Here is a 27,426-nt window from a genome sequence, read left to right as displayed (position 1 = left end):
ATATAAATAGGAATATTGAATAGAGATAGGAAACTTTCAGTTTTAGTTAGGAAGTTTTCATTTAGTTAGGAAAAGGATGAATTCTGTTTTGGAGGTGTCAAGTTTGAGTTATGTAGGATATATCCAAGTTAAAATGTCCATCATGAGTTTGGTGATATGAGACTAGAGTTCTGGAGAGAGTTAAGGACTCGATATTAGACTTGGGAATGACCAGCATAGAAATAATAAAGCCAGGGTTCTATCAAACCAGGATCATGCTCAGAACTCAGCTTGAGGAGGGTTAAAAGGGAAAAGAAAGGGAATACACCCTTTCTTTTTTATTTGTTAAGTACCTGTATTTAAACTCAGATTTAAACTTTTTGACTCTGGGTCTGGCACTTGATCCATTACTCTACATGGCTAGATAAAATTATTTCTAAGGACTTTTCTAGCTTTCAAATTCAAGGATCCCATGATCAGGAGCTAGAAGGTTCTTTTGAGATTATCTAGCCCATGAGATTCCTTTTGACTCTGAGATTTTATCCTTTCAGTTCTAGATTTTTCAGAAGCCTTAGGGAAACCACAGGATTGAAGTTTTACCCTAGAGCCTTCAGTCTATTTGGAGTTAGTTATTTTGACTTTACTAGAAACCACAATTACTGAGGTGAATTGGGTAAGAGAAATCTTGTGATTGTCTCATAGGAAGACCTCAGGGTTGGGCAGAATGGGGTTCCTGATTTCTGAGGAACTGAAACCATTGAATTTTTCATCACAAAAATAAGACAATTTCATTTTCCAACTTGGGTAAAGTATAAAGTAGCAAGACTTCCAACAGATCTGGGAAGATGGGGCAATAGTATTGCTTATTATTCAGGGAAATGCTTTTAAGTTGGCTAGGAGCCAAAAGTCAAATGGTTTAGAGGGAGGAGACCTGGCATCTAGGATCTATCATGACTGGAAGCTCACTAACTAGTTGAATTGCAGACAGCAAATCATCTGACCTCTCTGTTTCCTCCCTTGTTTCCTCAGCTGCTTAATCTGGCCCGATTTGTTCTTAACAGAGCCAACTTTTGCGATAATCACTTCCTTTTCTCTATGTTCACTAAGCATCTCTTTAATAATCCATTCTAGAATCCCCCCATCAAATCAATTTCTCCTTCTACTCTAAATATTTAAATACCTATTTTCTCATGACCATCCAAATCACTCTTTCTTCTTTGAAGTCAAGGTCCTTATTGCCTAGAATTAGGAGTTATGCTGTAAATGTTTAACAACCAGCTCTTGGGGTTGTGATGGTTGTGGTATATATGCACAAAACACCTTTAAGTTGAATCAGCATTAACATCTCTTAAGTCTAGATAATCAATAACAAAACAAACGAAGTCCGGATTAATAGTGTTTGCAAATTTCCAAAGTGTAAATTCTCAAACTGAAAATTGAACAATTAGCTCTGTCTAAATGGTGGAAGCTGGCTCTAGCAAATCTATGCCTATATTACTCAGATATAGTAGTATTGAACAAAGATGACCCAACTTTTTAAGACTTTTATAACTCCCCAATTAGATGATCAGATTTCTGAACATTTTTGGGACCCTCTATAAGTAACTAGCATTAGTCCTTGTACATGGTAAGTACTCAAAAATTTAGAAACAAAGAATCTCAATGAAAAACAAAATACCAATATAGGTAAAAAAAAAAAGAAACTATGTAAGATTAAGGAAATAGAAACTATATAAGATTAAGAAAATAGAAATAGAAAAACTTTAATAAAAACTTGTGATAACTCTGGAGAAAAAAATTCAAGGATTAAAAAGAACAAATTTTAAACTCAATCTGAACCAATCATATGATATGACTAGACAAAAGAGTCTACATATTATATGGGTACGTTAATAGTAGGGACCTCAAGGGCTATCCAGTATAATAATGATAATGTATATAATATTCTAAAAAATGGAAAGCACTATATACATATAATTTCAGTTGAATCCTACAAAAGCCATATGAGAGAGACAACACAGGTCTCATTATACTCATATATATGAGAAAAATAAAGGCTCAGAGTGAATAAGGTGAATGGCATCCTTATGGTCACATGACTTATACATATCAATGTCAGTAATCAAAACCTAGGACTTCTTAGCCCTAAGTTCAGCCCATTATTTCCTGCCAAGTACCTAAATCTCTTCTATAGAGTTCTTGAATCTCTTGGAACTTTGGTTTTTTAATCTATTAAATAGAGATAATCATATCTGCCATAACTTCCTCATGAGGTTATGAATTTTTATTCCCTGATATATTTTTGTCACAGGAATATGTAACAAATAGTATATATGTTATAATCACTTGACTTTTCAATAATGCCTCAAACTTCTTGATCCTAGTATCTAAATAATAAAATAGTAACACAAACTTAAAAACCATATCTATCTATTTATCTATCTATTTCTAACTCTATTGGAATGTTTACAACATGTGTCAGCATGTTTTAGCCATTCCATTTTAATTTATTTCCAACTATTTTCATCCCCTCTCTTTCATCCTTTTATTAATCTTTTTTCTCTAATAAAGTCTCTTGTGCTTTGCTTTTCACAATCTATTTTAAATGATCTTATGCAATTTCAGTCTTCTCCCATTAATCTATCCTCCACAAAACTACTAAAATATCTTCTTAAGGCACTTTTCAGACCATGTCCACTTTTCTGTTCAAAAACCTTCAGTGGATTCCTATTGCCTCTAGGATAGTTCCCTAGTCTAGCTGTCACTTAAGGCCCTCCACAATCTGGTCCCAACCTAACTTTTCTAGTCTTTTTAATATTATTCCTTTTCATACTCTATTCCAGTCATCTAGTCTGTTGTTATTGGAATTTGACCTTCCATTTCGCAGTTTCATGCCTTTTCTGCCAGCTATCTTCATTTGCTACCATATACTCCATCCTCAATTTCATAATGTTAAGTTATTATCTTCCTTCTAAGCTCTGGTCATTTGTATGATCCCTCTGGATGTCAAGATTCTTTCCCTTTTCAAATTGTCTTGTAGTCTTTTTTTTTTTAATTTTCATGATTTATGCACCCCACCCCCACCTTCCTAGGAAAATGTAAACTTCTTGATGTCAGATTGTTCCATTTTTTCTTTTTCTGTTCTCAGTAACTGGACTAGTGTAATGCATATAGTATCTACTTAATAAATGTTTGTTGAATTGAATTGCCACTCATGGTTCCCATATGTCTTTCAGGTAACAAAAAAAAAATCCTTTGAGAATGGACTCACCTGGGACCCCCAGATCTCCTTTATCTCCTTTAGCTCCAGCTTCACCTTTAGGACCTATCAGGCCAACATCCCCTTTGATTCCTTTCTCACCCTGGGATCCTGCAACACCTAGGCACAGAGCATTGAGTGAGTAACCTCACCAATCCGCTTGGTCTTAGATATACAGGTGAAGTGGCAATGGGAATTCTGAGAAAAGCAGGCAGCCACACAACTGAGAGAATGAAGAGATTCCAGAGTGATACCTTAGCTCATCTGATTAGTTTGGTTTGTTAATATTATTTACATTGACTATTTCTCTGCAGAGCAAGTAATTCTATAAGGCTTAAAAGCCTTCTCATTTCTGATACATGCTCTTCCCATATGTATGAGGGAGAGAAGGATTTCTTTGGTTATGGTGATTCTTCTCCACCCCATATACAACACATATTTAGTTCTAGACCAGACTCTAGACATACTAGGAATAAACTGACAGAGTTTAGGAAAATGACTAGGGAGAAGGAACTTAGCAAAAGAGACAGTCAGCCTTAGTCCTATCCAGTTTTGTATCGTTTCCTAGAACCATGGAGATGAGCTAGTAGAAATCGTAGCTTAGTTTAACTAAGAATTACACAACTATATCAATAGCCAAAATGAAAGTGAGTTACCAGCTGGTCCTCGTTCCCCTGGAATACCCTTTGGTCCTTGGATGCCTAGTGCAAATAAAGAAAGAATAAATTCAATCACTACTCTCTAATTTATGACATCAACAAACATTTAGAAGCATTATATTAGATACCGTGAGGATACAATAATAAAAAAAAGGTGTATGGAAATATAATTAACAATAAAAGACAACATGCATGAAATCTGAATAATCAAGTTTTTCTTGGAGAAGAGCACCTCCCTCTTTTCTATGTAGAGTTGGGGGACTGTAGGTATGGAATTCTGTAAATACTATCAAACACAACTTATATGTTAATTTGTTTTGCTGAATAATTTTTATCCTTTTCTTTTCTTAATCTTTGTTACAAGAGATGGCTCACTGGATAGGAGAGGAGAAAGAGATATTTGGAAATAAAGATGTAGTGTGGGAAGAACAGTATCAACACACATAAGATAAAGATTAAGAAGCATGTGGTCAGTGCCAAATGAAAGGCACAGAAAATAACTCTTGAGGATGTTGTTGAGTCTAAATAAGTCACATATTGACTGTATTCCACCTTGAATGATGTGCAGGATTTGGCTAGATGGAAAAGAGTAGAGAGCCTCCTAGGTGAGTGAACAAAAAAAGCACAAAGCAAAAAAACAGAGGTGGGAAAGCACAAGGTCTGGTGAGGAAAGGATAAGTTGATCAGATTGGCTGAAATATAGCCAGAGCTGGTGCTTACATAGGGAGGGCTTTACATTCCTCTGATGCTAACCAGGAGCTAGGAGCTCAGAAAAAAATCTTTGTTAATTAGTGTTGGCAATTCATTTCAGAAAAATAAAACTCAGTCTTCTCTACGAGTTTATTTATATTTCTGCAGAGTAGTCCCATCTCCCATTTACCCGCTGCTCCTGGGTCCCCTGGTGGTCCCCTGGGTCCAGGTAGTCCTGAAAGAGAAAGCGAATTGGTCATGCATCATGAGGGCCTGAAGAGACAATGGACTTCTCCAGTGCCAGAATGGCTCCTAGCATATTCTGCTTACCTGGAATTCCATCCCTTCCAGAGAGTCCTTTTTCTCCCTTCACACCTGGCCCTCCAGGAGACCCAGCAACACCTTTTTCCCCCTGTGGTCCTGAAAAAAAAAGACACAAATAAGCAGAACAAAGAATTTATAGATATAGACTTCTGTTTTACAACAATTACTTATACTAGTTAAAAAGCACCACCTCTTCTATAAAGCCTTTTCTACCAGACCAATGCCAAATTTGAGACTCCTCTCTCTTCTGAACTCCAAAACCACTTTTCATCAACATTGCTCATTTGGCTAGCTTGGACTTTGAGCTATCTCTTTTCTCTCTTTATTGTTAGTAGCTATTTGGGAATAGGATGATTTCTTTCTTTAGCTTTGTATCATCAGCCTGCAGAACAATGCCTGGCATTTGGTCAATCCTTAGTCAAGGATTCTTCTTGATGGGGGTGTGTGTTTGGTCTTGTTATGGTTATAAATTTTAGACTAGCTAGCATACAAGGATAAATGAGAGAAAACGGAAATCTTTATACTGGAAAAGAGAGTTGCTATAATGGAAGAAACACTGAACTGAAAATTAGTCATAGCACCTGGATTCAGCTCCCAACCCTGCAGTTACCATGTGACCTTGGTCATATCTTCCCTCTGAGACTTAGTTTCCTTATCTGCAACATGACAGAATTGGATTAGATGATTTATTTTAAAAAGTCCCTTCTAGCTGTGGCAGGATATGATTCTATGCCAAGATAAAGGCAGCTAGGTGATATAGTTGATAAAATGCTGTACTTGGAGCCAGGAAATGATGAATTCAAATCTGGCTTCAGACACACACTAACTGTGTTACCCTGGACAAGTCACTTAACCTCAGTTTCATCAATTGTAAAATGATGGTAATAATAGCACCTATACTATAGGGTTGTTGTGAGGGTTAAGCTAATTAGTATTTGTAAAATGCTTACCCCAGTGACTGAAATATAGTAGGCACTTGATAAATGTTTTAAATGTTTGTTTCCTTCTTCTTCCCTCCCCTTCCTTCCCCTCCCCATTCCCATGCCCCTTCCCTCCCCACCCCACTTTTCTCTCCCTCCCCCTTCCCCTTCCCTTTCCCTTCCCTTCAATTTCCTTTCCCTTCCTTTCCATTCCTTTCCCTTCCCTTCCCTTCCCTTTCTTTTCCTCTCCTAAGGGCTGTTATATAGAAATAATTTGGAGATTACACTTGATTCATTTAGTTCCAGGGTACAGAACTAGGAGAAGTGATTAAAAACTAGAGGCAGTAAGATTTCAGATTAATCTAAGGAAGAATTTCCAAACAATGATAGTGGACAGTTTTCCATTACTGAAGAATATAACATCACAGATCATAGATTTAGAGGTAGGAGAGACCTCAAAAGTCAACTAGTCAAACTAGTTTATAGAGGAGGAAACTGAGGCCTAGGGAGCTTAAATGACATGCCCACAGTCACATTGCTGGTAAAGCAAAGCAATACATATGTATTAACTGCTTATTGTATGTCAGGCACTGTACTAAGGACTGGGGATTAATACGCAAAAAGAAAGGTGTTCTTGACTTGAAGGAACTAACATTAATGGGGGAAGACATTGCAGAAAAGGAAGGTAGAAAATAAGTAAGGGAGGGAAGTGATCCATGAAGAGACTTGGTGTCCAAAGTCAAAAAGTCGGAAGCAGCACCAAGACAGGATTGAAGATTGGTTGTCCTGAACTTCTCCTTAGAATGGAGGCTCCAGGAAAATTCATCAATAGGAGGAGGGTTTGGCATAGGGAGAATATTCTAGAGTGAGAAGACTCAAGGAAAAATGGACAGTAAACATCAGAAAACTTCAAGTGAAGCTATATAGTTTTTTTTAGAGTTTCCTCTTGAGCTAAGAGTTAGATTAGCTATGACGTATAAGAAAACCTACAAATGTGATATTCTATGATTTCTATTTTTTTTCCAAAATTTTTTTAATTTTTCATTTACATGTAGAAACACTTATTGACAATAGTTCTAACAATTTAAAATTAAAAATTTCTCCTTTCTGCCCTCCCCCCCACTCCCAAGACGGTGAAGAGTCTGATATAGGTTATACCCATACTTTCATGTAATATATATTTCCATATTATTCATGTCATGATATAATCTATGATCTCTTGAGGGCAGATGTTCATGTCATACCTCTTTGTGTCCTTCTACATGCCTAGCACAGTCCTGTCATGTAGCAAAGGCTCAAAAGATACTTGATTTATAACATAGTGAAAATGGCATTAGACTAGGATTCATCAGAAGGCTTGGTTCCAGCGTCAATTTTGTGATTAATTTAGATGTATCAAGTTGGACAATTAATTTAACAGTCTTGGACTTAATGTCCTCACTTATAAAATGTGCGAAATAAGCTAAATCATCTCTTAGGTCTGTTTAGTTCTAAAATGCAATGAAATATATTGATATATAGACAATTATATTAATACTGTATTATATGAATTCAGATGGTATTTTTATTATAAAGTGTTTTCTTACCTACTGGCTTATTTTTCCCTCCTATTAACCCACAAAAGCTTTATAACCAGTGCTAGCAATTCCATTTTTGAATGATGAGACTAAGGCACAGAAGAGTTGGGTTATAGATGGCAAAGTCATAGCAATTTGTTGCAGATTGGAGCCTATGTTCCTAGACTTCTAGCACAGAGATCTCTCCTAATGGCTTAAGCTTCCTCATCATTAATTACTTAATAATGAAAAGGAAGTCACATATATTGCCAAAGAGGTGCAAAGGAAAAACATTATGCCAATTCCTCCAGTATAGTGGTTCTCAAACTTTTTGGTCTTAGGATTTCTTTATACTCTTAAAGTTATTAAGGATACTCTAAAGAGTTTTTGTTTATATGAGTTATAGCCCTCAGTATATTTGTTGATACTATTTTTCAGTTGTTTTTCAGTTGTGTCTGACTCTTTATGACCTCATTTGGGGTTTTCTGGGCAAAGATACTGGAGTGCTTTATCATTTCCTCTTCGAGCTCGTTTTATAAATAAGGAAACTGAGAGGAACAGGGTTAAGAGACTTGCCCAGGATCATATAGCTAGTAAGTATCTGACGCTGAATTTGAAATCAGGCCCTCCCCGCTCCAGACCTGGCATTCTGTCCACTGGGCCACCTAATCCCCCCTCCATTGATATATATTCTGTTAGAAATGAAAACATATTATTATTATGAAAATATTTTTGACTTTATGGATCCTCTGAAAAGGTCTCAGGGACTCCTAGGGTTCTCCAGATCATACTTTGAGAAGAGCTGATGAAGAATTCATCTCCCTTAAGCATCCTCACCAAAAGATGACTTTGGTGGCTTATTCCTTCTGCTTAGACTAGAGTGGAAGTTCTGAGTTAGCTGATTAGCATTTACTTTCCTGAGTGCCCTGATGGTCCTAGGGGAAATACAAGGTTCTAAAGTATATCAGCACCAGGAGAAATTCCCTAGTTCCCAGAGCTGCTTTCTAATGGAAACAAATGTGAAACATCTTTCCCTTTCATGGGTGGCTATGGTAAGTGTGGGCATGGGAACATAGATACTTTGGATAAGCTTTTGGGATAGGAACCTGAGAAATCACGATTCTGTGATTTTTTTTTTGCCCTCCACCTCACCTTTTTCTCTGATTTTACAGTTAGAACATCCCTAGGACTGGCAGCCAGATGGCATAATGATGGACTTGGAGTCAGAGAGATCTGATTTAAAAATCCTCCCTCAGACACTTGTCTAGATATGTGACCCTGATTTAATCTCTCTGTACCTCTGTAAAATGGGAATAACAATAATAAATAATAAAAACACTTATTTCACAGGATAATTATAAAGATAAAATGAAATAACCTATAAAGTACTTTGCAAGTCTTAAAGCATTATATAAATGCTAGTTACTGGTACTGTATGCTCATTTTGTGATAGGTAACAACTTTTTACAAGAAACAGTGGAAAATATTAAAGAAAAAAGTGACAAAAGGAAAGCCTATGGGATGTGAAGACATAGAGAAGAGCAGGTCTAAGGTTTAGTTTGGTCATAGGTAAATTTAAGGATTATATGAATGGATATCAACACTCTTTGGTTATCATCATCTTATTATTTAATTATTTTTATTATTGTTAGCATCAATTTGAGGGGCTGTCTTCTCTCCGATCAACTGTCTTCTTTGAATCACTGGCATTCAGGAACAAGTGACAGAAAGCAGGGTTTCAGAACTTCTTCACTATTTCCTAGGGATGACCCTGCAGCCAAGGATGTTTGGGTCAAGTAATTCAGTTTGTATCTATCTATGACTTGGGATTCTACGCCTGGGAGTGGGGAGGAGAACGTTTAAAGAATTAATCAGATAAGGTGAGAAAAGATTCTAAACATAGATTCTTTTGGCTGGATTGCTGATGGTTCTTGGAAAAGTATCTAGTATATTGGAAGTGCTCAAAATTCCCTCCTTGCAAAATGACTTGCCATTGTCTAGACAGTACAAGTACACACTGGAGTCACTTGATAAATAATGGATCCAAAGATTCTTGGCTTGAGAAGGTTTCATCTATTTATTCCTGCAATTGAGTGTCAACCAAATCAAGAGTTATTTATTGTTGATTTTATTGAGCAGATACTATGTGCAAGGTCTTCTGGAGGACAGAAAGATGAATCAGATACAGTCCCTTTCCTCAAGGATATTGCAATCTAATAAGGAAGATAAGACATCCTTGAAAATAAAAGGTAAGGTATGTTAAGTACAAACTGAGGAGTATAGACAGTTCATGAAATAGGTTCAGAGGAAGAAGAGATGGGCTATTGCCTAGAGAGATAGAAGAGGTAAGACTTAGAGTTGGCCTTGAAATATGGGTAGGAATTATCCATGAGGATGGGGTGAGGAATAGAGTACTACTCCCAAGAAGGGGAGTACAAAGGCAAAGAGAGAGAAGAAAATGTAAAGTTTGTTTTTGAGATGGTAAAGATGCGAATCTAACTGGAGTGGAAGTCTCTTTGTGGAATAAGACTGGAAAATTAGGTGAAACTATTTTGTGAAACTTCAAAAAAGAAGTTCTAAAATAACCATATGAAGATGTAGGGGAGGCAAGAATGGACCTACCTGGAGCGCCTGGTTCACCTTTTCTTCCTTGATACTCTGAAACAAGGAAGTGCTGTATGTTAGTTTGTGCTGAATCATTTTGGACCCCTCTCCCAAAGAGCTCAGTTTTACCAAAGCTGAAGGAGGCCCCTATCCTTCAGAACAATACATAGGTACATCATATTCCCCAAGAATACATTCTTCTGGTGACTTGGGATTCTGGTAACATACAGTCTCCTGTCTTGTATTGAATATACCTTCTGAAGGGTTCCTCTACTGTGGCCAAAGCACCCTAAGTGAGGAGAGATCATACTGGTTGCTCATCCAAATGTTGTTTCTACAGTGTCCTAACCATCTGGAAAAACCAGATATTTGGTATTTGGCTGAAGAACTGGATGAGGAGTAACCATAATTTTTACTTTCTTTTGCACCTTCTTTGCTTTATGTAGACACAAACTCTGGCAAACATATTCTCATGGGAAAGAAGAATAAGATAGTTTTACTTATATGGCAAAGAACATTGGGAACTTTAAAACTGGAAAAAGAATACTTTCAGTGATAGGTTCTTGGCCTAAAAGGGAAAAGACTTTCCCTTCAGCCTTTCTATGAAACCAATGGGCCTCAATTTCTTAGTTTCTATTCAGACATTCTAGCGTCATGTAGACTTGGCCTCTGGGTCTTTGTGGAAAGATAATGTCATTCATTGCCACCACACTTTGAAATACAGAGTCCCAAAGAAGCCAAGAATGGGACCATCTTATCAGTTGAAATGGTTGTGTTAATATTAGCACCAAAAGTGTCAATGATCCAAACCTATAGGGAGTAGTACTCTGGGACCACATTCATAGTTACCTCATGTAATAGGAGCAGCATAGTTGCCTTTTTAACTTTTTCCTATAGTCTGTACAGCCCACGATTCTGGCTGTGTTAAGGGAAGCATGGAGAGGTATGGATTATCCTCATGATCACCAGTCTATCTGTTCTTTAAAAATTATTTTTAGCATTCCTTTTTCTTTCAATTTTGAGTTCCACATTCTCTACTTTCTACTAGCCTCTCCCCTACCCATCAAGAAAGCAAGCAATATATCAATTATACATTTGAAATACTGTAAAAACATTTTTATTTTATTTGTTTAGATGTTATATATAATATTTTATTTAATTATAAAGTAAAAAATTATACTTCAACTTTCACTGAGTTCATCAGTTCTCTTTCTGGAGGTGGATAGCATTTTTCATCATGAGTCCTTTGGATTTGCACAGACATCATTTTCAAAGGTAAGGCCCGTGTTCCAAACATCCTTGGTCTCTTTTAATAACTTGTGTCACTCAGAAATTTTAACTCTCTTGTCCCCATCATTTTTACCCTTATACAGGAATCAATGGAAAAAACCCTTCTCCCTCTTCTTTTTCCCCTTCCTTTTTGTATTTGGGTCCCTAATGCTTGGCATATACAAAGTGCTTTTTGCTTTTTGATTCATCTATTCATTCTTCCTGGGGAGTTTGTCAGAGACTGGAGATTGTGATCCCATTTTAAAAGTAGGTGAGTGAGTGAAAGGATGGATTGAGTTCCTGAATCTTCATTGAGAATCGTGATATGTATTTAGTACTCTGGTTTTCCTAATTCAAACCCTCCCCAACTATCACACAATCATTTATCTTTTGTCCTCACTCCAACTCTCAGTGAGGTACAAGGGGAGAAAAGGCAGAAATTATTATTCTTGATAAAACAACATTGAAACAAAGGTCCAAGGTAATTAAAATTCCTACCCCAAGGATACATGACGAATTAAGGATGGATCTTGGAGCCCATTCAACCCAGATTTCCTCACTGTCTGGAAGTGATTTTCCAGGTACATTAGTCTGCCTTCCCATGTTCAGTGTTCCCAAGATGAGACAGATTTATTAATATGAACATGGGACTTCCTCCTCTCTTCTTCTTCTCTGAGGTGGCCCATTGTGACAAAAGCAGAAGGGGCCAGAGAAAGAGCAGAGAAAACAGAAATGCCACTTACCTGGGTTTGTGGCAATGTCGTTTATCCTTTCACGTAATTCTTTCTGGCTCGTCTGCACCTCAGTAATCTCCTTTTCAATTTCCAGAAGCAACTGTCTCTCATTTTTAATGTTAGGATCTGACTGACTGGACAGGATATAGGAGAAGGATGGATCTGATTCATCTTGGGGTGATTGCAGTGTTTCATTTGGAAAGAGCAGACTCTCCAGTCTTAGTAGCCGAAGTCTCTGGGAAGCCATTTCCTTCTGTAGACTCAAAACTATATACAAGTGCTTTTTGTAGAATCTTAATATTCATGCATGATATAAATGTCTGACTTTCATATATTCACATGACCCTACAAGGACTTAGGACAAACCAACGTTGTAGCTCTCTTAATTTCCAAATCATAAGTCTACTGAAAATAGATCTGCCATGTACCTTATGACCTGAGACCCAGAGTGGTTTCTGATTTGCTAAGAGCTAATTATGATGTGGAAAATAATTGTAAAAAAGTGGTTTATTGGGAGTTTGATGGGGAGGGTAAATTTTATCTCCCTTCACCTTGGCTGTAGTGAGGCATTTACAGGCTGATTGTGTATATATGAGCCTCGAGTCTTTTTCAAATATCAGTTGGCAAAACTACCTCATTCTTATCCATCTGTTACATCTGAATTATTACCAAGAATTTGAGTTCAGGGAATGGTTCTCTAAGCTAGGGGTCACACTGACATCCCAACTCCTAGGGATGATTATTTAAATGGCATTCTTATGTTACCACAGTTTGGTTTCCTTGGCTTTATCTACTCCTTTAGACTTAATGTGTAGAAGCAATCTTCTTAGCATAGAGACCACAACCTAAAATCATCATGAGTTATTAAGGATTTGTAGAGTCTGCCGTTCAGCCTTCCCAAGGTCCTCTTCAGGACTCCCTGGCCTGTCAAGCAACAAGTGTTGGTACATGGCTTTCTACATTACTATATTACTATATTTCTACATCTTCCTCATTGCTCATGGGTGGTACCTGTTTCTTCTGACTGTTAGAATGCTGTTAGCTTCCCACAATAATGGCTTCATTACCAAGACCTAGTCCCCATTCCCTATTTTATCTTGGTATTTCAGAAGAACCCTTTAATGACTCAAACTCCCTTCCCACCCCCTGTATAAAACAAAACAAAAGTTGGCAGTCCCAAACTTTAGAAACAAGTAGATTTCATAATATTATTAGATTGTGATTGTGTATACATCTTGATAATTCAGTTTAGGTGACCTGTCTGAATTATTAAAGAATCTGAATAGCAGAAGAGTTTTTAAAGAAATGCAAAATTATGTCAAAAGCATACAGTAATGCCAACTAAACTAACAAAGGTTGCCTAATAGAGGCCTTGGAGAGACTATTTAAATGAAAGTTATTTGTAATTAGCATATAAATATAAATATTATCTGTAAAGTATTTGAAAATAGTTTGTCCTGAATTTCCTCCTCACTTCTATTCACACACCATCATTAGCTTAAGCCAATTCTGTATAGATGAGAGAATAAGGATTCTATGATCTGTCCAGCCCTTGTCTAAACTGATCACAACTTCCAAAGTAGGTGGTTCCAAATTAATGAGGTTTTTCTATCTAGCCAATTATATCATTGATAAGATTTGAGAGGCGACACAGATCATTCCCTGGAATGATTAATTCAAAATGCCTTTATATTTGGTTAAATAATTCAATTAAAGCAAAGGGAAAGAAATTCCCAAGTCTTTTGGATCAATAGAAGTTTGTAGGATGGCAAGAATAATTCTCTAACATACAGAGTTTGTTTCCAAAAGGAGTAGTTACCTTGTATCACCAGAAATCCCACACCTGCTGTAAACAGGACTAGATAGATGATTATTGCAGACATGATACAATTTCCTCCACATTTTTTCTTGGGCTTTGACTCTAAAATACAGAGAAGAGAATGCTGATGGGAGCAAATCACATTAGTCTCTAAAAGTATATTTACCAGCAGGGCAGAAATCATAAGTTCCAGTCATCTCATTTCATAAAAGCAGTTGGTTTACATTTGACACTAAGAGGAATCAGGTATAAAAAAGGCAGGAAAAGTAAATGTGCCCCACACAGGATCCAAATGCTTCCTGTTCCTTCCAGAACAGAACTGGAAGAACCACTCATTCTGGAAGCTCTGGATAAAGCACCTGACTCCTTCAGTACTCAAACTGCTCCAATTCCCTCCTGTCAAGTGTAAGTTCTAAATCTTCCCTTCATTCCCTTTACACATGCAGAGATGGATCTCATAGAATTTTCATAATGACCAGTCTTCCTTTCATAATACCTTTAGTCCCTTGTTTTTTCTCTTGGGCTACTTTAAGGGAATGAACACACTTCCAACAATAATTCATGACTTATTGACTTTGGGGCTTATTGGGGCTTATTGACCCCCATCTCATTGAGATTCTGAGATCCTTCCCAACTATGCCCGATTGGAAAAGATTCTTCACTAATAATAAAAATAAACATTGAATAATAGCTTGTCCTAAGGTCATTTCTCTCTGAGCTCCATCAAACACAAATATGAGCAGAATGAAATAATAACTCACATTTACATATCTCTTTATAGTTTGCAAAGATCTTTGAACACATTTTTTCATTTTATTTTCATATCAATCATGTAAGTTATTGTTGTTGAATCATTTCAGTCACGGCCAATTCTTCATGACCTTTGAGGTTTTCTCAGCAGAGATACTAGAATGGTTTGCCATTGCCTTCTCCAGATATTTTGCAGATGAGGAAACTGAGGCAAACAAGGTTAAATATCTTGCCCGGGGTCACGCAGAGCTAGTCAGTATTTGAGGGCAGATTTAAATTCAGGAACATGAGTCTTCCTGACTCTAGGTCTGGTACTCTATGAGCAAATTACAGTATTTGCAGCCCAAAGCAGCAGAGCTGCTCCTGAAAACTCACATTTCCCTACACTCTTTACTACAATGAAGTGAAATTATTGGATGTAAAATTGTTAGTTGGGGAGAAGGAGGAACAGGGCAACTAATGATTTCTGGGGGCTTCAAAATTTCAACTCCCAATGGCTGCAACTTTGCCTGCTAGTCTTCTCAATTTCCCAACTCTGTTCTTGGTTTCGTTGTTCTCATTGTGAGGGGACTTTGAGACGAGGCACTTCACTCTCTCAACTGAAACTACAGAAAACTATCATACCAAGTATGTCTAGTCTCAAAGTCACACATGGGCATGGAGTGGGGTGGAGTCATTGTCTCACCATTACTCCACGTATTTAGACTCACTGCATGGTCATTAATTACCCTAAAAGGTGTTGTACAGTATGTTCAACTTTTGCCTTGAGTCAATCTCCCAGTAAAAATTGGAGTCCATTGCTTTAGAAGGTTGGCTGCTGAGCAGGCACTTCCTCTGATAATATCAAGGGCAGAGACTATATTATGTTGCTGCTGTTTACTTTGAATCACCAGTCTTCTGCATAAGTGATTAACGTGTTGAATTTAATTGAATTGGAGGGGGTGAGATGAAAAGAGGTCTAGCAACAGATAGGTTTGCCCTCCCCACTGCAAAAACAAAATAAAAGAGGGTCATTGAAGCATTTCTTTAAAAATTCATTGAGGATAGGGGGCAGCTGGGTAGCTCAGTGGATTGAGAGCCAGGCCTGGAGACAGGAGGTCCTAGGTTCAAATCTGGCCTCAGGCACTTCCCAGCTATGTGACCCTGGGCAAGTCACTTGACCCCCATTGCCCACCCTTACCACTCTTCTGCCTTGGAGCCAATATACAGTATCTAAGACTGAAGGTAAGGGTTTAAAAAAAATTCGTTGAGGATAACAGAAAGGATGGAAGGAAACACAGACTTATAGGACAACTTTAAAAGTTACATATTAAACTTATTATATACCTGAAAAAAATCAAACTCTACTTGCCAGATATTCAGTTTTATTTGCTGCCCCATTTCTTTTCTATTTTGCATATATAAATATTCATTTTATTTTGTGTTTGTTAAGTTCAGATTTTCTAAAAAGTCTTTATGAAACAGGAAGGGGTAGATAATAGAAAAATAAAAAAAGAACCATTTAATTCCAATTTCTTCTTAGATTCTTCTTCATAGAGAATATAAGCATGAGATGGAAAAAAATCATTAAGAGAGAATGGAAGCCCAAGTTGGGTCACGGAATAGTAAGAATATATTTCATTTTGTTCAATATTGTTCAAGTTTTCTGACTTAAGAGAACTTTGTCCCAGGATGCTGAAGCACTACTCCATGATATAATCTTAAAACAACCATTAGTAATCTTAAGGAATTATGGAAAATGCAAAATGTGCCAGAAAACTAGATTTAGAGGATATAGAACATATATCAGGAACTAGGAGATGATTAAACTTAATGTTAATAAAATAGTAGATTATTAAATACTTCAATTCAATTAAACAAGGATTAATTAAATACCTAATATGTGTCAGACACTGTGTTAAAGCACTAAGAGTTCCAGGACAATAGGAGTCCTTCTGCTCAAGTTTATTTTTTTTTTCTGAACTTGAGAAATGTTAAAATTTTTATATATGAAGAATTAGAGAATAAGGCGATTGCTTGTTGAAAGCATGAATGTCTATTACATACAGCTTTAATTTTAAAAATATAAATTCATTCTGATTTCAAAGCTATCTTACTTGTGTTTCCTTCTTAGCTTCTTTCTCTTCTGCATATTAAAAAATGGGACACTGACCCTCTGTTTTTCCCCTCCCTCCTTCCTTTCTTTCTTTCTTCCTTCCTTGTTTCTTTCTTACTAGCATTAATATCACTTGTCTCCATCTCCCTCCTAAATTCCCTACTCCATTTAAGAATTCTTTTTTTAATAATAAATAGGCATAATCAAACAAAACAAATCCATACTTTGTCCATGGCCAAAAATATATATCAGAAGTTACTTATTATCCCACCTTTCTGAAGGAACTTTGTTCTAAGGGGAACAATACAACATATATAGATGTGGGTTTTTTTAATGCTTTAGAGTGAAAGTGGTAATCATCAGAATCAAATTATGACCAACTAATCTCACTTCCTTCTTTTGAATGAATTATTAGAGTGGTATATTGGAGCAATGCCATTTTAATTTCAGCAACACATTTGACAAAGTTCCTCATGAAATGGAGATATGTATTGCATGATGGCAGATTTGAATGGATTTATTGTCATGGAATGACTATACCTAAATAGTGTAGATTAACAGTTTGACATCATTAAGGAAAAATCAGCAAAGCTGTAGAAAGTCTGTTTGAATCTCTATAAAAGGAAAACTTTTAATAAGATGACTCAAAGTGGGATGGGCTAGATCAGGAACATTTCACAGATATATCAAGGGATAAATTCTTAACCAAATATGAAATAGAAGTGATTATAATAGGTAAAACAAATAATTTAGGTTTTATGAAATTGAAGAGTTTTGCATGTACAAAATTAATGCAGCAATGATGAGAAGGTAAGTGGTCAACTAAGAAAAAACTTTATATCAAATATTGCTGAAAAGCATTTTATAGCCAAGATATGTATAGAACTACTAGAAATATTTATTAACAAAAGCAATTGAACAAAATAAAAGTGGTCAAATAGCAAATAGCAAAAGAACATGAAATAGAAATTTTGAATAACCTAATATCAGAAAATGACCAAGTCATAGAGGAACTTCCAGAGTAAGGAGAAGCCAATCCTGGTACAGATGAATTTATGGACAAAGTCTTTAAAATGTTTAAAGAACAATTATTACATGTAGAACTCTAATAATAATTTTTGTCAATACTTGGGAGGGAAAACATTCTATCAAATTAATTTTATGAGACAATCATACTTTTACTACCTAAAATAGAGAAATAAAAATCATAGAGAGGAATTATCAGTAACATTAATTTCAAAATTTTAAGTAAAATTCTAGCAACAAGACAACAAATTTGCATTTGAAAATTATTTTCAGGAGAGAATTGTAGGAAGATGGCAGAATAGGGCATGAGATTCTCCAAAATCCTATTTGTTTTCCAAATCCTCCTGACCAACAATGAAAAATAATGCCTCTGATTCAGCTTTAAAATAACAGAAATAGTTAAGAGTTGGAGATGAAACAGTTTAGCCCAAAACAAGTTGGGAGGAACATCTTTGACCTCCTGGTTGTCCTCTCACCTTTTTTTTTTTTTTTTTTTTTTTTTTTTTATCCTGGGACTCCTTTCTAGGAGCATAGGGCCACAACCAGTAGGCAATGGGTTGCTCTGGGTCACCCAGCTGGGAAGTGTCTGAGCCCGGATTTGAACCTAGGACTTTTCATCTCTAGGCCTGGCTCTCAATCCACTGAGCTAGCCCAGCTGCCCCTACTTTAGGTTGCAGTTTCTTTAGCAGATGTAGTTTTTATAGGGTGGGGTTGCTAGCCCCACGCCCAACCCTCCTCCTTTTTTCGTCAGGGCTAGGGACCGTCCTTAGCCCAGGAGTGGTAAGGGTGGGCGATAGGGGTCAAGTGACTTGCCCAAGGTCACACAGCTGGAAGTGTCCGAGGCCGGACTTGAACCTAGGACCTCCAGTCTCTAGGCCTGGCTCTCAATCCACTGAGCCACCCAGCTGCCCCATCCTCTCACCTTACTGAAGGGCAAATGCCACTGAAACAACAAACAAGTTCTAGGGCAGCTGGTGTAAGGGAGCCTTCAGATATTTTCATCCACTCCCTGTGTGGGTGTTGGGCAACTGACCAAGTGAGGACTTCAGGGCCTCTAACATGCTTACCAGACACTACTCCATCCCAGGCTAAGAGGAATGAAAAGCGAGTACACTTGAGTGAATGCAGTTGCTGAATGGCAAGGACTCCACTAGATGTGGTCACTAGCAGGAGAGCAAACTCCCTGTTTGTGGCTCTATGGTAGAGAGGCAAACTAAAGTTTGCATTCCCTTGGAAATTTCAGAGAGTAAAAGATTTTGCTTGCAGTGGCAGCACTTCCATGGGCTCTGGTCAGGGCTAAGGGGCAGAAAGGATCATCTGAGGACACTCATAGATTGGAGTGTGAGCTGGGGGAGCAAGGACCTCACTTGACCCTGGATTATAGAAATTGGAAAAACCAAGAGGCCAAAGGCACCCAGATAAGACTCAGGATATAACAACACCCCTCCCTCTAAGATTTGAGACATCATTCCACATATACTGGGAGCAGAGCCTGACTCTAGCAAAAAGCTAACAATTCAGCTGCTAGAACTGAATAAAATTAGTAAGCAAAAGGGAAAGAACCCAACCATATGGGGACAGACAAGACCAAGGTTCAAATTCAGAAGACAGTAAAGTTAAAACACCTACTTCTAAAATGTCAAAGAAAAACACAAAATTGTCACAAGTCCAAAAAGAATATTTTGAAGAGCTTTAAAAAAGACTTTAAAAACCATGTGAGAGAGATTGAAGAGAAATTGGGTGAAAAACAGGAGCAATTGTGTGAAAATCAAGAAAATTATGAAAAATAAGGTTAACCAATTGGAAAAAAGATTCAAACCTCACTGTAGAAAACAACTCATTAAAAATTAAAGTTGGGCAAGAAGAAGCTAATGACTAAAGACAACAAGAAATTAAACAAAATCAAAAGGATTAAAAAAACAGAAGAGAATATGAAGCATCTTTTTACAAAACCAAATGACCTGGAAAACAGCAAGGAGAGACAGCCTGAGAATTATAGACTACTAAAAGTTTTGATCAAAAAAAGTTTAGATTCTACGCTTCAAGAACTTATTAAGCAGGGGCAGCTGGGTAGCTCAGTGGAGTGAGAGTCAGGCCTAGAGACAGGAGGTCCTAGGTTCAAATCCGGCCTCAGCCACTTCCCAGCTGTGTGACCCTGGGCAAGTCACTTGACCCCCATTGCCCACCCTTACCAATCTTCCACCTATGAGACAATACACCGAAGTACAAGGGTTTAAAAAAAAAAGAACTTATTAAGCAAAATTACATGGAAGTTTTAGAACTAAAGTGGGGAAAAGAAATTGAACGAATCTACTGATAACCACCTAAAAGAGGCTGTAAGATGAAAACTCACAGGAACATTATTGCTAAGTTCTATAGTTCCCAGGGTAAGGAGAAAATACTACTAACAACCAGGAAAAATAATATGGTGAAGCTAAAGTAAAGATAACCCAAAACTTATCTTCACTATTAAAACAATGAAGAACATAAAAACACAATATTTTGAAGGGCAAAAGAGCTGGATTTATATCCAAGAATTGTGAAATTAACATAAATTGTACCTCTTTTTTTGTACCCCTTTTCCCTTTTAGAAATAAAGTTTTGAAACAGCCTCACCCTTTGATTAGACATGCATGCATACTATAGAAGAATGCCAGAGGACTTGTGACTCCCTTGTGTCTTGGAAGATGCTTGCCTTTTGTCCCCTGTGACTTCTGGCATCCAGAAGAGTGAGGTCAAGTCTGTCCAAGCAGGGAGACACAGAAGGAATGACGACACTGGCATGATAAGAGAGGGAACTGAGGAAGCTACAAGAGCTTTTTTGGCTTTTCGGGTCTTGGCTTTTGGTCTGGGGACTTGGCTGGTGTGCATAGGCTATGGCTAGGAAGCAGATTGGCCCCTTTGACTTCTCCTTGTGACACCTCTCTTGGGTAGCAAATGGAGACATGAAGAAGTCGTAAACTAGATTAGCTAGGCATGGCTATGCAACTTGATGCTTTTCTTTCTCTTAAACTCCAACTTTTACTATTTAATTAACACTTATAAATTAATATACAGTCTCCAGAGAATTTTAGTCCTAACAGAATAACTAACCCAGCTAATCTGAATATAAGTATACAGAGATAAAAAATGGAGTTTTAATGAACTGAAGAACTTTCAGTTATTCTTGAGGAAAAGACCAGAACTGAGTAGAAAATTCAATCTACAAGAATCATAAGAAGTCCAGCATGAAAGACTAATTATAAAGGATCTAATGAGGTCAAACTGTTTACTTCTTATATGGGAAAATATTATCTATAACCTTAAGAATGATATCACTACATGAGTAGTTTGAAAGAGTATATGTAGAGAGAAGGCTTGAAGTCAAGTTGAATATAATGAAATGAGCCCCCCTGGAGGGAGTGGTCAAAAGAAAATTGGACTTCCGCGGGGAGTGGAGTGAAAAGAGAGGAAGAAAAGGACATACAGTGAAGAAAAATAGAATGGAGGGAAATATGCAACTAATAAATATAACGTTGCATATGAATGTCACGTGTGGGTAACTCATCTCCCCTCCCCACTAAGAAAGGTGAGGGTGATGTCATTTCTATGCCTAGGATGAGTAGATTTTTGACTATGAATGGGCTAGAGTTAATTCCATTTACACATGAAGGGGTTGAATTCATGCATAAAATGGAAATACCAAAATGGCTCAAAACTCCAAACCCAAGAATATATTATTTACAAAAAACACATTTTAAAACGAGTCACACATAGAGTAAAAATAAAGTGCTGGAGTAGAATATACATTGAGTCAGCTGATAAAAAAGCAGGGGTAGTAATAATGATCACAGTCAAAGTTAGTGTTAATATATATTTAATTAAAAGAGATAAACAGGGAAACTATATTATGTTAAGAAGCTCCATAGATAATGGAATATTATCCATATTAAATCTATATGCATCAAATGTTATAACATCTAAATTGTTAAATGAAAAGCTAAGTGAGTTACAGGTGAAAATAGATAGTAAATCAGTAATAGTGGGGAACTTAGGGATTCCCCTTTCAGAACTAGATAAATACAACCAAAAAATAAATAAGAATAGAAGTCAAGGAGAAGAAGAGAATCTTAGATAAGCTAAATATGATAGTTATCCAGAGAGAACTAAATGGGAATAGAAAGCAGTATATCTTTTTCTCAGTAGCTTATGGCATCATTACAAAAATTGACCATATGTTAGGTCACAAAACTTTAATTATATGCAGAAAAATTAAATGCATCTTTTTCAGACCATAAAACAATAAAATATATTTAATAAGAGATCATGGAAACACAGAGTAAAAATGAATCACAGACTAAATAACTTAGTTTGTGAATGAGTGGTTTAAAGAACAAGTCATAGAAACAGTAAATAATTTTATTAAGAGAATAATGAGACAATACATCAAAACCAATTGAATACAGCAAAAGCAATAATTTGAGGAAAAGTTATATCTCTAAAGTTAAATAGATATAAAAGTTATATCTATTGATATATACTTATATCAATAAAATAGAGAAAGAGCAGGTCAGTGAACTGGGAATTCAATTTAAAAAGAACTAAGGGGAAAAAAAGAAAAATCCCAGACTAAACACCAAATTGGAAATCCTAAAAATTAAATGTGTGATTAATAAAATTGAATATAAGAAAACTACTGCATTAATAAATAAAACTAGGAGATAGTTTTAAGAAGACAAAAACAAAATGGATAAACCACTGGTTAATATGATTAAAAAAGAGAAGAATCACTATTATAGTAATTAGAAGAATTATTCATAGGGAGAGGTTGGAGTACTAAATGGTCTAAGATGATATGGGGGGTGGGAAAGAGGGGGGTGAATAGTAGAGGACACCAAGAGAAACTTGAATGAATAAGAAAAATAGGATATTCTATTACACACAAAGAGGGCATGGGAAAGGGAAGGGATGAATACTATTATAAGAAGGAGAGGAAGAGAGCATTAAGAGGTGATATTTAAATCTTACTTTCAGTGGAATTAACCCTGAAAGGGAAGAGTAGCGATATCCATTGGGATATAAAACTCTATCTAACTCTACTGAAAAAGCCAGAAGGGATAAACCAAGGGGAGCAGGGGAGTGGGGAGGTAAAAAAAGGGGGGGAGGGGGCAGCTGGGTAGCTCAGTGGAGTGAGAGTCAGGCCTAGAGACAGGAGGTCCTAGGTTCAAATCCGGCCTCAGCCACTTCCCAGCTGTGTGACCCTGGGCAAGTCACTTGACCCCCATTGCCCACCCTTACCAATCTTCCACTTATGAGACAATACACCAAAGTACAAGGGTTTAAAAAATATATATATTAATAAATCAAGGGGGAGGGAATTCATTAGACCTTAAAAATAAAAAGAGAGGAATAATAAGGGAGGGGGTAGAAAGGGAAGTAAATCAAGGGAGGGGACAAGGGTTATTGGCTTAAAGCAAACCACTGGTTTAAAAGAAAATAGTGTAAGAAGGAGAGGTAGAACTAGGAGAGGATACCAAAATGTTGGTGAATACACAACTAATAATTATAACTGAATGTGAATGGCATTAACTCGCCAGTTGGAAATGGAAGCAAATAGCATAGTGGTTAGAAACTAAAATCCTACCATATGTTGTCTACAAGAAACACATATGAGGCAGTTGGACATACACAGGTTTAAGGTAAAGGGCTTGAGCAAAATCTTTTGGGCTTCAAATGAGAAAAAGAAGGCAGGAGTGGCTATTATGATTTCTGACAAAGCCAAAGTAAAAATAGATATGATTAAAAAAGACAGGGAAGGTAATTACATCCTGATAAAAGGCAGTATAGACAATGAGGAAATAACAGTGCTCAATATGTATGCACCAAATGGCATAGCATCCAAATTCATAAAGGAGAAACTGGCAAAGCTCAAGAAGGAAATAGATTGTAAAACCATACTAATGGGAGACCTAAATGTTCCTCTTTCAGATCTAGATAAATCAAACCAAAAAATAAATAAGAAAGAGATAAGAGAGGTGAATGAAGTCCTAGAAAAATTAGATTTAATAGATATGTGGAGAAAAATAAATAGGTACAAAAAGGAATACACCTTCTTTTCAGCAGCACATCAAATAGTCATAAAGATTGAACATGTACTAGGGCATAGAAACATGGCAAACAAATGCAAAAGAGCAGAAATAATAAATGCAACCTTTTCAGATTATCATGCAATAAAAACAATAATTAATAAGGGTACCTGGATAGGCAAATCAAAAATTAATTGGAAATTAAATAATATGATTCTCCAAAATCAGTTAAAGAACAAATCATAGAAACAATAATTTCATAGAAGAGAATGACAATGATGAGACATCCTACAAAATCTGTGGGATGGAGCTAAGGCAGTACTCAAGGGGAAATGTATATCCTTGAGTGCATATATTAACAAATTAGGGAGGGCAGAGATTAATGAACTGGGCATGCAACTTAAAAAACTGGAAAGTGAGCAAGTTAAAAATCCCCAGATGAAAACTAAATTAGAAATACTAAAAATCAAAGGGAAATTAATAAAATCAAAAGTAAAATCCTATTGAATGAATAAATAAGACTAGAGGCTGGTATTTTGAAAAAACAGATAAAACAGACAAAGTACTAGTCAATCTAATAAAAAAAAAGGAAAGAAGAAAACCAAATTGACAGTATCAAAGATGAAAAGGGAGACCTCACTTCTAATGAAGAGGAAATTAAGGTAATCATTAAAAACTATTTTGCCCAATTATATGGCAATAAATATAGCAATCTAGGTGATATGGATGAATATTTATAAAAATATAAATTGCCTAGATTAACAGCAGAAAAAATAGAATATCTAAATAATCCCATATCAGAAAAAGAAATTGAACAAGCCATCAAAGAACTCCCTAAGAAAATATCACCAGGGCCTGATGGATTCATAAATGAATTCTATCAAACATTCAAAGATCAACTAATCCCAATACTATACAAATTATTTGATATAATAAGCAAAGAAGGAGTCCTACCAAATTCCTTTTATGACACAAATATGGTACTGATTCCAAAGCCAGGTAGATCAAAAACAGAAAGAAAACTATAGACCAATCTCCCTAATGAACATATATGCAAAAAATCTTAAATAGAATACAAGCAAAGAGACTCCAGCAAGTGATCAAGAGGATTATCCACCATGATCAGGTGGGATTTATACCAGGAATGCAAGAATGGTTCAACATTAGGAAAACCATCCACATAATTGACCATATCAACAAGCAAACAAACAAAAATCACATGATTATCTCAATAGATGCTGAAAATGCCTTTGACTAAATACAGCACCCATTCCTATTGAAAACATTGGAAAGTATAGGAATAGAAGGACCTTTCCTAAAAATAATAAACAATGTATACCTAAAACCATCAACAGCATGATATGCAATGGAGCTAAATTAGAAGCCTTTCCAATAATTGTTTAACATTGTACTAGAAACACTAGCAGTAGCAATTAGAGAAGAAAAAGAAATTGAAGGTATCAAAATAGGCACTGAGGAGACTAAGCTATCATTCTTTGCAGATGATATGATGGTCTACTTAAAAAATCCTAGAGAATCAACTAAGAAGCTTGTAGAAATAATCAACAACTTTAGCAAACTTGCAGGATACAAAATAAATGCACATAAATCATCAGCATTTTTATATATTTCCAACACATCACAGCAGCAAGAGGTAGAAAGAGAAACACCATTTAAAATCACCCTAGACAATATAAAATACTTAGGAATTTATCTACCAAAACAAACACAGGAATTATATGAAAACAACTACAAAACACTTTCCAAACAATTAAAACTAGATCTAAACAACTGGAAAAATATTGATTGCTCATGGGTAGGATGAGCTAACATAATAAAAATGATCATTCTACCCAAATTAATTTACCTATTTAGCGCCATACTTATCAAACTACCAAAAAACCTTTTTTACTGAATTAGAAAAACTATAATAAAGTTCATTTGGAATAACAAAAGATCAAAAATATCAAGGGAAATAATGAAAAAAATGTTAAGGAAGGGGGCCTAGCAGTACCAGATATTAAACTATACTATTAAGCAGCAGTCATCAAAACAATATAGTAATGGTTAAGAGACAGAAGGGAGGATCAGTAGAATAGACTTGGGGTAAGTGATGTGTCAGCAAGACAGTGTATGATAAACCTAAAGAGCCCAACTTTGGGGACAAAAATCCACTATTTGACAAAAACTGCTGGAAATTTTGGAAAACAATATTGGAGACAATAGGTTTAGATCAATATCTTACACCCTACACCAAGATAAATTCAGAATGGTTGAATGACTTAAATATAAAGAGGGAAACTATAAATAAGGAATGATGAGTAAGTTAATTTTTTTTACATCATGGAAAGACCCATATGAAATCATAATCATGAAAAGTGAAACAAGTAAAACCATGAGAACATTCTATACAACTACAGACTCAATGTTTGAAAAAATAACTTATGAATGTTTATCTCTGGATGAACAGAAACATGAAAGACATAGTTTATATATACATGTTTGGTTTTTTTGCCAAATGATGCCTTCAAGATGGGAGTGGAAAAGATAGATACCTCAGAATTTTAATGTAATTAACAAGCTAAAAATTATTTTCTATGACAAGTAGTATTTATACCAGGAATGCAAGGATGACTTCAAATTAGAGAAACAATTAGTACAGTAGGACTTCATTTTATATGAACTCAACACACATGAATTCAAATATACATGATTAGTGATAAAGACATAAAGGCAAAGATATGTAAAATAAAAAAATTTAAATTGCACACTAAGTCCTCATCATTTCCCCAAGCAGCATAAAGTCACACAGCAGTTCATCCAGTCACAGCTATCTTCATACTGAGAAACATTAGTGTGAGTCATTATATTGGCAAACAGGGGCAAAATTGTTTTCTAGGATGACTGGACCAGCTTATAGTTTCACCTATATATTAAGGAGTCTGTCTTCTTGTAGTCTGTCTAGTTTTGACTATTTCTGCCTTTTGTCATCTTTTCTATTTTGCTGGGCATGAGGTAGAACTTCAGAGTTGATTACTGTTTAAGTGGGAGTCAGAGTAAAACAATGTCTAAAGACTAAAAAGTATGGGGATGAGCATGAGAAATTAAGAACTCCTCAAAGAGGGTTAGGTGGACTGTGTCACACAAACTGCGGACTTAGTTCTACAGATGGCTCTGCCAATAACTCACTATGTGACCTGGAGCCAGCCACTTCCCTCTCTGGCACACTGGTTTCTACATCTATCAAATTAAGGGTAGTGGGGTGCAGAAAAAAGAGTGCTGGATTTGAAGCCATAGGACCCAATTTTAGATCCTAGTCCTGTTACTTATCATCTATATCTCTTATTATAAGACACTTCCTCCCCTAGGCCTCAGTTTCCCTATCTGTAAAATGATGACTTCAGTGGGCCTTCCCAGCTCTAAATTTATGATCATACTATCTCATACACACACACACACACACACACACACATACACACACACACACACACACACACACACACACATATATCTCTGAGACCCCTTCCAACTGCAGTGCTATATGATTCTAAGCCAATCTGTATATAAGTCAGTGATTCCCAAAGTGGGCGCCACAACCCTCTGGTGGGTGCTGCAGCCATCCAGGGGGGCTGTGATGGCCACAGGTACATTTATCTTTCCTATTAATTGCTATTAAA

General features: G+C 36.3%; 1 protein-coding gene across 1 annotated transcript in view; it reads right to left on the bottom strand.

Moving 5' to 3' along the window:
• Nucleotides 1-27,426, bottom strand: part of MARCO (macrophage receptor with collagenous structure) — a 64,719-nt gene that overhangs the window by 28,252 nt on the left and 9,041 nt on the right. The window contains exons 2-8 of the mRNA XM_044666626.1: nt 13,814-13,915; nt 12,004-12,261; nt 10,010-10,045; nt 4,918-5,007; nt 4,778-4,822; nt 3,895-3,939; nt 3,251-3,358 (exon numbers count right to left, since the gene is read on the bottom strand). Of these exons, the coding sequence (XP_044522561.1) occupies nt 3,251-3,358; nt 3,895-3,939; nt 4,778-4,822; nt 4,918-5,007; nt 10,010-10,045; nt 12,004-12,261; nt 13,814-13,915 (684 nt within the window). The remainder of the gene's footprint in view (nt 1-3,250; nt 3,359-3,894; nt 3,940-4,777; nt 4,823-4,917; nt 5,008-10,009; nt 10,046-12,003; nt 12,262-13,813; nt 13,916-27,426) is intronic.

This window comes from Gracilinanus agilis, chromosome 3 (assembly GCF_016433145.1).
Source record: "Gracilinanus agilis isolate LMUSP501 chromosome 3, AgileGrace, whole genome shotgun sequence".
Taxonomy (NCBI): domain Eukaryota; kingdom Metazoa; phylum Chordata; class Mammalia; order Didelphimorphia; family Didelphidae; genus Gracilinanus; species Gracilinanus agilis.
The sequence above is the reverse complement of the archived record's forward strand: the minus strand, read 5'-3'. Positions and strand labels throughout refer to the sequence as shown.